This window comes from Haliotis rufescens, unplaced genomic scaffold (assembly GCF_023055435.1).
Source record: "Haliotis rufescens isolate VD_foot unplaced genomic scaffold, xgHalRufe1.0.p SCAF_1, whole genome shotgun sequence".
Taxonomy (NCBI): domain Eukaryota; kingdom Metazoa; phylum Mollusca; class Gastropoda; order Lepetellida; family Haliotidae; genus Haliotis; species Haliotis rufescens.
In genome coordinates this window covers 26850675-26864030 of record NW_025963779.1, presented here as the reverse complement: position 1 = coordinate 26864030, position 13356 = coordinate 26850675, and the positions used below count along the sequence as shown (strand labels likewise).

The 13356-nt window shown below is 39.6% G+C and overlaps 1 protein-coding gene across 1 annotated transcript; it reads left to right on the top strand.

Moving 5' to 3' along the window:
• Nucleotides 1-529: 529 nt before the first annotated feature.
• Nucleotides 530-12763, top strand: LOC125384491 (CUB and sushi domain-containing protein 1-like). Its single transcript, XM_048403955.1, has 4 exons — nt 530-587; nt 1348-1520; nt 9587-9731; nt 12372-12763. The coding sequence occupies exons 1-4, from the start codon at nt 530-532 to the stop codon at nt 12647-12649; spliced, it is 654 nt and encodes a 217-aa protein (XP_048259912.1). The 3' UTR covers nt 12650-12763.
• Nucleotides 12764-13356: the final 593 nt, after the last annotated feature.

Here is a 13356-nt window from a genome sequence, read left to right as displayed (position 1 = left end):
ACTACTCAAAAGTAGTTAAAGAGCATCCGATTCTTTCATATTCTTGTCACGTCATGACAGATTAAAAATGGTAATAAGAAACTATCAGCTGTTTTTTAACTTCTTCTGAGTAGTATATGTGCTATTATTGAAATTAAAAAAATTATAGTCATTCGTATGAACATTCTGATCAGTTTCTGAAGGTTTACAATACTTCTTAAATTATGCAGCACTAGCACGCCCTCTTTGTCAAAATGATCCCGTCCATGAGAATGAGACTTAGCTTAATGGCATCAGAGCCACTAATGCGATTGTTAAAACTTCTAGAAAAATGAAAAAGGGAAGAAAACGGAGAACATTACATTCCCATTGCACACAATGAAACAGCTGTAAATTATTCACAACGCACAGACTTCGAAGTGGAGTTGTTAGCTAAGAAATAGAGCAGGTGCGTTATAGATTTCTGTGTGCCCTTATCTCCATAATCGTTATGTTTCGCATGTGTCAGTTTTGCACTACCAGACATCTATCAGATCTTTGCACATATAAAATGGATGTGTATCTCCGTGTTGTGTGCGCCGTGTCTGTGATCGACAGTCTTACATGGGGTGAGTAGCTGGTGCTTCCGGTAGAACAGGACTTGCTCACCTTCGTAACACCTGGTGTCATCACTGAATTTCAGAGATATTTTTCAGATCATTTTTATCACTTTTTTTTATCTTTTTCCATCCAATCGAATCTTTTTCAGTAGATAATCGAGACTCTTTTTATGACAATATTTACCTTTTCTCTTACATTGGAAAAGTGTTTTTAATGCTCAATATGATATTTGAAACTAACATAAGCGAACCAAATTTCGATAAAAAGACATGCCAGGTCTACCACTATAAACATGACTTTGCTATATGCTCGAATCCTTAAACTGACAGAAATGTCATTTATTTTACAAAATGAACATTGATCAAGAAACGCATAACACTCGTGAAAACCATACACTTTGGCACTTTTGGCTTTTCGTTACTATAGCATATTATTGTATACAGTAAACTACGATTATAACGAACTCAAAGGGACCACTAATTTTAGTTCGTTATAACCGTTGTTCGTTAAAGCATATATATATATATATATACAGCATATACATAGCAAATGGCTGAGACACAAAAACGGTTAGTTATATACGTCAGTTCGTTAAGAGCGTGTTCGTAATAAGCGTAGTTTACCGTAGTTATATTATTTAAGGCTACAGGACATGTCAGGCTAGAAGTATTATTTGGCATAAAATGTATTTACAGCCCATTACACACAGAGAGACATTGTCAGAAAACAATTATATAACTAATAGTGTTTTCATTCTTTCCCATTCAGCATGTTCCGAGAACCATGTGGCCGACTCGGGCACATTCACTTCCCCCAACTACCCGGCTGACTACCCCCGTAACCTGATGTGTACCTACACCTTGGCACCTGTCACCCCCGGGGCTACACTTAGACTCATCTTTGAGGACTTCCACACAGAGGAGGACCATGATGTTGTCAAGGTATTAAGTTTATGTGGTAAACGCGGGGTAAAAGGGGTGGACAGGCGGTGAAGAAGGGGATGGGAGTTCTGAAAACTCAGTCGGTCTCGAGAGGCTAAAAAATGAAAACCTGAAAAGATGAGAGGAGATCGCGTCAGGTGAATCAGCATCGAGGCTTCTAAATTCAGGGTACGAGTAAGCAAAACATTCAGGCCAGATATGTGATTTTGTTTCTCGAAAACGGACTGCAACTACAAATTCCGAATGGAGATAAATAAGGTAGCGTCATTATATTGTTATATCGGATATTAATATTGTATACACGCTATCCTTTGGAATCTAAAACCCGAAAGGGATTACCATCAAATAAGAAGGCTGGGGTCTGATTGAGTGAAGAACTTACACATCCTTCATTTAGAATGGGCTCACAGGTTTCACCTGACGCCACATACTACGGAGCTGTATGCAGATCTTGACGTAGAGAGCTTTCGCATCGGAGTTTAGATCTAATTTAAATGAGATTGTTTTTGAGAGAAAATTTAATTCTCGATGTTACGTTACGACGGCGTAGATATATATATTAGCATTATCCATAGTGAAACTGAAAAAGGTGTTAGCAATTTCATCAATGCAACGTCATATCCCTACAACAAACTAACTGTATAATAATAACAATTCTGTAAAGCCGAAGAGGAAAGTCCCATTGACACTTAAGTGAAAACAAAGTGATTTGTATATATATCGGAACAGCTATATCTTTCCATATAAAACGGCAATTTTTCTTAAATCGTATTGACATGCAGACAGAAATGTTTTGTAACTTCCATTGCAAAAGTAACTTTACAACCCTTTCAATTAAATCCCTGTATCTTTGCATCATATGCTGAGTGTTAGAGTTTGGTTTTACGCCGCTTTTAGCAATATTCCAGCAATATCACGGCGGGGGACACCAGAAATGGGCTTCACACATTGTACCCATGTCGGGAATCGAACCCGGGTCTTCGGCGCGACGAGCGAACACTTTAACCACTAGGCTACCCGACCGCTCGCATCATATGCTGAGACGCTATGTTTCCGATCATCTGGGAAAACATAGCGTTCATGTTCCAACTTACTGTACGTGTCGGTGGTATCTTAGACATAGATCAACATGACGGAAGCGTGTGGACATGTCCTAAAGATGCATGGAAGTTCTGGATGTATAAAATTAAAGAAGGGTTGTGCTACACTTATTTCCAGGTGAATATGTCAACTAAATGGGTTTGTTTTTACATTAATCTGATGGTAATTGGTACACTCTCGCAAAACTAGACACAATTTACTCTTGGCGAAGTCATTCTGCGAAAACTTGAACCTGAGGACCTATTCAGGGTTCGTGTCCTCGGATCCTTTAACTTAATGGCCTCGCCAATCCAAGTGTAATCATTTGATGGTTGTGCCGAAATTCATTTATAAAGTGCTTGATTTCACCTCAAATTCAGTTGGACTCTTTTTGGGATGGTACAAGTCAAAACAGAGAATTGCATAATTTTGGTCACTGATGCATCAAATTTAGATATGTCCTCTACATGTCTAACATAAATGTTTTGAAAGCATTGCTAAGGTTTTGATTGTTGTAACCCTCAGCAAACAACATCTGAGCAAGAATCGTATGATATTTTTGATGAAAGAAAATGCTCGATTCTACCTCAACAGTTGTAAAATGCTAGACACCAAAGGCTGGAGCTGTTGGAATATGTTGGATCATATAGGGACAGCTGACTATTGGACAGTTAAAGTCATCCCCCTTGTCATAAAGTCATATGGGTATTTATTGCTACATGAATATGAATCTTTATGCACAGATCTATATATGAAACAGATAAGGCGGTCTCATTTGTCTCTTTTATTTCTAGCTCAAGTGTGTAAATCTGTGGAATGTAAATGGCTATTTGTCCATTATTGAACGATATCAGATAATCGGTATACCTGAAGCTTAAGTTAAACGTCTTGGCAAAATTGCCTTGTTTTGATTTTGCCAATCGGAGAAGATATTCTGCATAAAGAAACAGATCAGGAAATAAGCAAATTTGGTTCCAATGAGGATGCCTGCATCTTGCAGTATGTCCTAGCCCTACAATTCACGTTCACCCGCTTTCGTCCGTTGTACTTTGTACAGAATTATTAGTGACCAGGTTTTACTCAACACCGGTCTACGAGGAAGATTAAATGCTGGCCTTTCCAGAGAATTAGACAACCCCAAAGAGTTGCCGTTGGACGCGTCTAGAGCACCGCTCGTAGTTCCTCATCATCTGAAAGCTACAACAAAGGGACACAACACTCGTATTACACCCGATAAAAAGAAAGGCTTTCTAGACATTCAACACACTGAAATAATGATACTTTTAGATAAAACACTCCGCGAAAGGAGGGGTTTCAGAGTAGTTCCGCGATGCTGTGCGTGCCGCCATGTTGGTTGTGTTCGCGTCCCTTGCAACGATAGCGTCATTAGCAGCTGACTCGCTCTATAATCGTCAACGTATATCTGCTCATATCTGTCATCTCGCAATCGTCTGTCATTGATAATAACACAAAAGTATTGGACAAAGAAGGTCGCGTAAGATATCTCGAGAAGACTGATTGATCCACAAAGAAGATCCGTACAGGATTCCGAAATTGACATGGGAGTGACGACCACAAGCATTTGGCGGCAACCATCTACATCGACATCGTTAACTATCTGGTATTCCTTTTTGCAGTTTATCAGACATCAAAAACTACATGAGTTTGGAAGCATATGATAGATTTGTGTGTAGTTGGGTACGAGACATTATGTACGTATGTGCATTTGTCCCTCCAATATGGAAAGGCCACATCGTGATGTCAATAGTAAGTATACAACAACTTACCTACATTCTATAACTGTTACTGTGTGTATATAAAGTGATAACATTCTTAATATTCAGGTTTCATTCGGAAAGGTTACGGGGATATTATAAAGGCGGTTAGACAGATCAAATAACAGCCGGTCTATGTACAATCGTTATGAGACAGAATCCAAAATGTCTTCAGAATGTCATTAAAATGATACTTACTGCAAATTACCTTTCCTATCCCACGATGAAACGTCTAGATGCTCAGTTCATATCATTGTGATGAAGTATCAGAATTAAAAATACTCTCATTTTCATTAACTTGTTGAATATGATAGTAATTTCAATCTGAAATAAAATTCACCCCTCCACTATATTTGTACAGGTAATGCATTCCCAGCGCTTGAATGAAGCCCTGGTTCATCACTGATGACACTAGCAAAGTTTTGTCAGCCCAATACAACTGTAGGGCAGGTTTTGGAGCATAGTGCACACATGTCGCAAGTATGGTGTTTTCTTTGGCAGTTATTGTTAGACTAAGGGACAGTACCACGGCCACACAGGAACCAGCCTACTGGAAACTTCCAGCTTCGATGAAAAAGGTTGACTATGTGCCTTTAAGAGATATTGAAGAAGAAACTTGACTTGTCAAGTGGTGATTCATCTGCTACATGTTCAAGTTCATCGAGTGGTAAACTTACCCATAAGTTTGAAGCTGCATCGTCACAGAAGTTTGACATCTTTCTTCGTACTAGTAATGTAGACTGACCGTCTTGTCTAGTGGTTCATAGTGATTATAGTGATCAAGATGTACCTGTAGCACTACAACCACAATTTCTACAAGTGATTGGTCTGTTTGATGAAAGTATGGTTGGCATCCCATATGATGAAGTTTTAGAACACTGTCAGAACTCACAGAAGAGGAGGTTACAGCAGTCGAAGTAGCAACAAGGAACCAAGCAGGTTTCCCACTTTGGTTTCAGTTCAGGGCTGGATGTATAACGGCATCAAAGATGAAGAGTGCAAGTCGTACATCATTGTGGACCCTTCTAGAAGTTTACTTCGCCATATCTGTTACCCTACTCAAGTCAAGTTTTCTAATCCAGCTACGACACGGGGATGCAGCCATGAGGTAACAGCAAGGGATACCTATGAGAAATTATCTTCTGAGCATCATCATAACTTCAGTGTTGAGGAATGTGGTTTATTCCTTAGCTGTGAGTATCCACATCTTGGTGCAACTCCTGATGGTATTGTTGACTGTAGCTGTTGTGGAAGGGTCTGCCTTCAGAATAAGTCTCCTTTCTGTGCAAAGTATGACTTTGTTGATAATAATATAGTTTACTAGAAGTTAATGGTATACTGCAACTGAAAAGGGGCAGTCAGTATTATTACCAGGTGCAAACACAGCTATTTGTAACTAATGATGATTATTTTGTTGACTCTGTTGTTTGGACAAATGATGAATTGTTTGAGAGGCATTTCTCGGAAGTTGACGATGACAAAGTAGACACAATTCATGGACTTCATTAGTTACTGTAAAGACGACGTCTTGATATAGATCCTGAGACCGTTGTATACCTTGATAAACGTATAATGATCTATAAAAAAATGCTCAATCACAGAAAAAATTGTGTCTACTTTGGACAAATGATGATAGGGAGGGAATTCTGGCTTCCAGTAGCTGATCAGGCGGTGCCGTTCTTTAATCTGTTATTCTACCAGAGATTGTTGCATGACACGTCTTGAACACCACACGTGAAAGGGTTGTTCCAGAAAGTGTGGGTGAAGAACTGTTTTGTACATGCAGGACACTAGATGATGAAAGCAAGTATTTTGGCTGTGATGGGAAAGAATTACAGTGAGTTGTTTCACTTCAAGTGTGTTGGGCTTGTACGAAAACCAAAAGACAAATGGTTTTGTAAAGATTGTTGTACAAATAATAAAAGAACGAAACGCAAAACAATAGTGAAGAGTGATGTGTAGATCTCAGTAACATTACCTGATCCGTTTACTTTTCATCAAGCAACTTGTTTCTGTAACGGAGCTGGCTAACCATGCCTTAATGAAACTTGTTCTAAAAATGATATTCATGTGATATTATGTTGAGCATACAATATGTACAAATTATAACTACAAAACTCACTTACCATTTTCCAGCATGCTCAGATTAGATGTATTCTTACATTTTATAGATTGTTCATTTGATCAATAACTCAAAGTCTTATGTATATAATATTTTCTGTTGATCTGCCAAGTTCTTTTAAGACATATTAACAATTGTTCTTGAAAGGTTTGCAGCTAAGTCACGGAGTGAAACGAAGGTTCAGTAATCCCATTTGAATATAATGTAATTTCTTTAACGATTAATTGATCTGATATGACTATATCATCTGGGTGAATGATGATAATACATCCATGCTGAAATTATCGATTCATATTGTTAAAACATTGTTTCGTGTGAACCACAGTGGTGTTTGACACAAAATGAACATGGTCTAGTCTGAATCAGATGTATTTCAGATGCAATACACGACAGTGGGATTTAAGTCATCACTTGGGAGCTCCACATTGAGACAGGGAGATACGTTAATACTCCACGAGAGCAGAGATTGTGCAATAGTTGAAATCAAAGATATGTCGAGAATGAATATCATTTTTTATTAATTTGTAACGCTTATGATGAACTTCGTCTTCAGTATTTACCACAGAAGTATTTTGTACATCCCACTCTTGCTAAATTCAATATGCTTATGGCGGTAAACAGTCAAACTGTTATTAGAAATGTTGCAACATGTACACGAATAAAGAATTGAAAAAGTCATCACTTAACATGTCTAGGTGGTGTATTCCTGAATCCTAAATACGAAATCATTAAACACATTTGACATTTTGTTTATGTATTTTACCGTTTGTAAGTCTAAGTAGTGAACCTTCACTCGAATGGAACAACTGATGGACACATGTTGGTAAGTGCACAGTAAACATGAGTAATCTTATCAAGTAGTGGAACAGTATCAGTATTTTTGTCATCAGGTAATCAATGGGAACGATTCTGCTCATCTTCCCGAGGCATGCGTGTCCACTAGCCTAAATCAAAGCCTAAACAAGACTTTGATAAAAAGGCTAGTGGACTCTCTTGCCTCGGGAAGATGCGTGCTGCTCAGTATCATATATTTCTGACGGACACAAGCAATCACTCTTTCTAAATGAATTCTCATTTAGGCAATTTTTCTTGTCTCCTCAACTTCAGTGTCACTTAACTACGGTTTACCTCGTGTAAAAGTTGGAATCCTTAACTCTGCTCCACCAGAACCAATAATTCAAAAGCCTCCATCTGCTAATACTATATCAGTATGTAGAAGATGGTGAGTGAAATTACTATCACGTGTCAAATACTTAGCGCTAACACGAGTTCCCATCCCTCAGACATGTAACTTGCAGGACCTTGGTGTGTGTTGCCAGTGATATATTTTACGGTATCATAATGCTTGTACGCTGACCAAGTCTGGGTTCGAGATGTCAGATTGGATGGTCTGTCAACAGAAACCTCAAACTAATCTATAATAACAGACACTGCGTCCGAAATACTTTCTGCATACAATTGACATTGTTTTTCATACATTTTCTCCATCAGGCAAGAAAACAAGTAGTTTCAAATTGATGAACAAGACACCCATAACTTGATTAAATCTCCTGGACTTTGGAGCTTTGTTGACACCAAACCTATAACATAGGTCAATAGTGGGTAAATTCATTCTGAGTCTCATTAGTGTAATAACTTTTTCAATTTTGTCAGCGATGAATGTGACGGTTGACTTGTTCCAAACGATATTTAATTGAACAATGCAAGGTGTGACACAAAGGAAGACAGGCCAGTATAATATCGTCCTTTATCTTCATCACCATCAACATCTTCATTACTATTTGCTTTCATTTTAAGAACTATTTTCTTGAGTGGAAGATTCTCAGGTTGTAAAGATCTATTTTCTAATTTAGGAATGTCAGTTTCAATATGACAACTCTTAAGTTCTAATGTATAATTTCACAGTGTCTGGTTCTGCCCCGCAACGTTCCTCCTCTTCTACATCAAACCACAGAGTCGTGTCGCCTCCTTGCGTCCCTAAATACCAAAGAACAGTATTTGTTAGCTGAATACATGCATTTTAAATAAACTGAAATAACATGTACTCTCAGAACATGACACTGATGTGTTCATAGTTTTATCTTAAACAGTGTTCAAAATTAAGCATGAAAACCAAGGAGTCCTTGCAATAAACGTAATGTAAACAACTGAAGATTGAGTGAGTACCTGTCATACCTATGGTTAGATAGCAACAATAAATTAACCTTGCAGCCCTTAATTTTCTCCCCATATGTCTTCCACCAATAGTTTACCCGTAGGCGGAAGAAACCAGAACGTTTGACGTCTTTGTAGCCCTTGTCATAGCCAAGTTTTAAACCGGGTATCCAACAAGGATGAGTGTCCTGATACACGGCTGATAGAGAACCTGGAGAGGATAATGTATTTATTCATATTAACTATCACTTATTACTTGGTTATACTCTTGGCGTCATTATGGAAGGGTCACCTAGGTATGTAGGGTGTCACACTTGAACATATGCCAACAAGCGTCAATAGGTGGTATGTTGACGATGTGATTAACAGTTGAAGAACATGATGTTTGTGTCACACTGATTGAATGCTTTTATGAAACTGGAAAAATGAACAACGACTACCATCACAGTAACACAGTTAATTGTATGGAGGACATGTTTAACATTGTTTACATATATCAACGACAACATTTAGCCCTGATGGCCTGGTTGAAATATTGACAATATGACCACTGATCACCGAGAATAGTTATTATATTGTCGCCTTACAATGATAATGCAAAGGTAATAAAAAAACTTATTAATGTTTAATTTGATAGTTTGACCCCAAAACAGATGTAAATAAAAAGAAGACTTACATTGTGAAACTATGATCGCGGAGAAAAGCGTTTGATATCTTTGGTTGTGTTAAACCCGTTCTACTGTCTCCTTGACAGTGTCTAAACGGTCTTAAAAGTATTTCATGCGAAATAGAAATGACATATATCCAGTTCGAGATTGAATAAATCCGGACGATTGGCTCTACAGACGCGTATAGGACAACTCACACCAGCACATCAGTAGAAATACGAAGGCGTATTAGACCCCTTCACATAAACTCTTCGATTTTACTTCCAGATTTACGACGCAAACGACAAGTTATTGAAGATAAAAAGCGGTGGACGTTACAAGTGGGTTGTTATCGCAACACTGAGCTATTACAAGGTCGTGTTTTCGTCTGACAATACCAACGCTTTCCTTGGCTTCAATGCAAGTTGGTCTGGTAAGAAACCCGCTATGCGAACACCGTATCGCATGGGTGGTTTAGAGTTGCGTCCCATAGCCGTACCAGGATCCGCTGCTTGTTAAAAGTAGGTTTCACCAAAGCGGCCACTTTAGGGTTTCCTCCCACACAACACTTTAGTCGGCCTCCTTTAGCTGTGATTCAGGGGGAATTTAAGACAGGTGGATTACCTGGGCACGTACTAATGACGGGGGACTGGTTATATTCTTGGCGTCATTATGGAAGGGTCACCTAGGTATGTAGGGTGTCACACTTGAACATTTGCCAACAAGCGTCAATAGGTCGTATGTTGACGATGTGATTAACAGTTGAAGAACAAGATGTTTGTGTCACATTTGATTGAATGCTTTTATGAAACTGGAAAAATGGACAACAACTATTACAAACACATCTTTCCGAGGCAAGGGAGTTAAATGACTGTATAAGTCCAGTTTCCACCCTTGTGGGAATTTGGTGACTATTTCCCTATTTATGCCCCTCCTACTGAGCAACCAGATTCAACCCCTCGTATCTCTTGCATTTGCTTCAAACAAAATCGCGGCGCCCAGTTATGAAGATCTGATCGATAATCAATATCTATACGGCATTAAAACTGGTCTTCACTCGCTAAGTGCATCAAACCACTTGTGCACGTTCAATAAAAACATGAAAACATTTTGGAAATATTTGTTGTTGATGGTACACATACTTGTCCAATCCTTCACTCGATCAAAATCTACACGGCAGTTACCATATTGTTTACAAACCGCGTGTCGATTTAATTACGCGAGGGGGCACGGGTGGCCCAGTCGTCTAAGGCACCGCAATTCGCTGTGCAGAGTTGCGTCCCTTGGGCACGCCAGAAACCTATGTTTGTTGGTTCGAATCCCGGTTCGCCCCGATTATGTTTCTAGGTTTGTCAGCACCATACCCGTGCTCGTGGGTTTCACCGAAGTGGTAAACGTCCAAGACCTGCATCACTTCAGGCTTTCCTCCCATATTAAGCTGACACGCCGTGATATAACTGGAATACTGTTAAAAGCGGCGTTAAACCAAACTCACTCACTCACTCACTAATTACGCGATTTTATATTCGACTACACCTAGACTCGTTAGGCCAGCCAAAATAATACTCAGAAATGCCATCCCAGTTCAACAAGGGTGGACTTTTTAGAGTCAGTTAACGCCCTTGCCCCGGGAAGATGTCATAAACAATAAATGTGCAAGATTGTATGTGAAAAGGCTATACAAAACATATCGACGTCAGTAGCGCTGTACGTAATCAACACCGACTGAAATAAAACAAACTGTGTAGATGTATTATTTAAAGGAGTTGGTTGGGTTTGGAGGTGGGGGCATTAGAGTATGACATGTTTGTGATCCGGTTAACCGAAATACTTCCTCGATCGCCGACAAAGAGGACCAACGCCGCTCTCTGCACGTTCACGGGTAATTCAAGGGTCAAAACCACTTCCACATCGGTCATGCTCTAAGACCTAATCTGGCCACTTGTTTTATAAGGGAAGTAATGTTTAAAGGGGCGTCCTACTCCAACACATCACTAGCAGTATAAACCAGGATAATGTTTTGGTGTTATCAGTGGCCTCATCTGTGTGTTGATGTCAAGGATGCTATTCAATGTCTAACAAGTCTATTTCCCTACAGGGAGATAGTGGAATGTTGGTTTCAAATGAGTGAGCATCAGTGAGTTAATACTTATTATCACATCGGCATTATTTCACCCATATAGCCACGACTGTAAGTATGAAAATAGTTGACCCTAAACCGTTTTAGAAAAATATGAACTTTCTGAACAATGAAGTAAGTGAGTGAGTTTGGTTTAACGCTGCTTTGAACAATATTCCAGTATACAATATTCCAGTTATATCACGGCGTGTCAGCTCGATGTGTGAGGAACGTAATGCAGGTCTCAGATCACCTTGGTTAAAACCACGATCACTGGTATGGTGCTGACAAACCTAGAAACATAATAGTGTCGAACCCACGATCATAGGTTTCTGACGTGCCACTCAGGACAGCGAACTGCGGCGCCTTAGACACTGGACCCCTTGAACAATGAAAATGCTGGTGATTTTATTACACTGAAAAGAATTAATTTTCACGGTGGGGTAGCCGAGTGGTTAAAGCGTTCGCTCGGCACGCCGAAGACCCGGTTTTATTCCCGAACTGGGTACAATGTGTGAAACCCATTTCTGGTGTCCCACGCCGTGATATCACCACCAATATTGCTAAAGCGGCATTAGATAATACCCACGAACTTACATATTTTGGATTGGATAAGAACACCCATTTTAGGGAAAAGGATAAAATGTGTCAGAAAGGCATGTTGTGGGTTCAACAGAAATCATTTTGTAACATTTAAACATGAGCACTCCTTTGACTCAAGCTGGGTTTCTTTTAACTGGGCACGTGTAAACAAAGACCGTCCAAACCGTCCAAACACTCCCCCCCTTTGACAAAAAGTGCCCTAGAAACTCACATAAACATATCTAATAACTTTAATAACAATATTTTAATTTTAAGAGATTTGAACCTTACCACTGACTCATATGATTGACGTACAATTATCGTCAAATATGTGATGGTTCCTTCGTTGACATTGATCTTTGAATCTTTCAGTTGCCCCCTCGTCGAAGGCACTTGACTACCAGGTTGCCATGGCAACGACATGCCCGGTTCAAGGACTCTTTCAACCAATTCCAGAGATAAACGGAATCAGAAAGTTGGAAATTATGGCATCTATGACTTTCCATAAATGTATGTTGCTGTGCCAGGTGTTGACGGAATGCTCCTATTTTAAGTTATATGCCACCAGCGGTAACTGTTACCTGTATGAAGAGGAGGACGGCTACGTGTTGATGTATGACGCCACATACAAGAAAGTTACCAACCCTTAGTCAGGGGCGAGCCATTGTGGCGATCACATTGGAGTATGTGAGTGAGTGAGTATAGTTTTACGCCGCTTCTAGCAATATTCCAGCAATATCACGGCGGGGGACACCAGAAATGGGCTTCACACATTGTACCCATGTCGGGAATCGAACCCGGGTCTTCAGCGTGACGAGCGAACGCTTTAACCACTAGGCTACCCGACCGCCCGATCACATTGGAAACATATTCAGTTTTTGCCACTCATGAGTGAGTAAGTGAATGTCGTTTTATGCTGTTGCGGTCGGGTAGCCTAGTGGTTAAAGCGTTCGCTCATCATGCTGAAGACCCGGGTTCTATTCCCAACATGGGTACAATGTGTTAAGTCCATTTCTGGTATCCCCGCCGTGATATTGCTTGGATATGACTAAAAGCGGCGTAAAAGCATACTATTTATGCTGCAGTCAAAACATTTTCACGACCGAAGAGCCATCTGTAGTTGACCAGGAAAAAGTATTGGCTCGGTAAATAAGTGGTTGACGGCATGAACATCGATCCATTCCGTAAACAAGGGTTTGAAACTTTCAATATTTAGTCGGGGGGAACAAAATGTTAAAGACACTATAAATAAAGAAAGGCACCAACGAATGAACAAAAATACCTTTCATTTCTTCATTCAAAGCCACATGAATCCAAGGCGACGGTGGGGTAGCCCAGTGGTTAAAGTGTTCGCTCG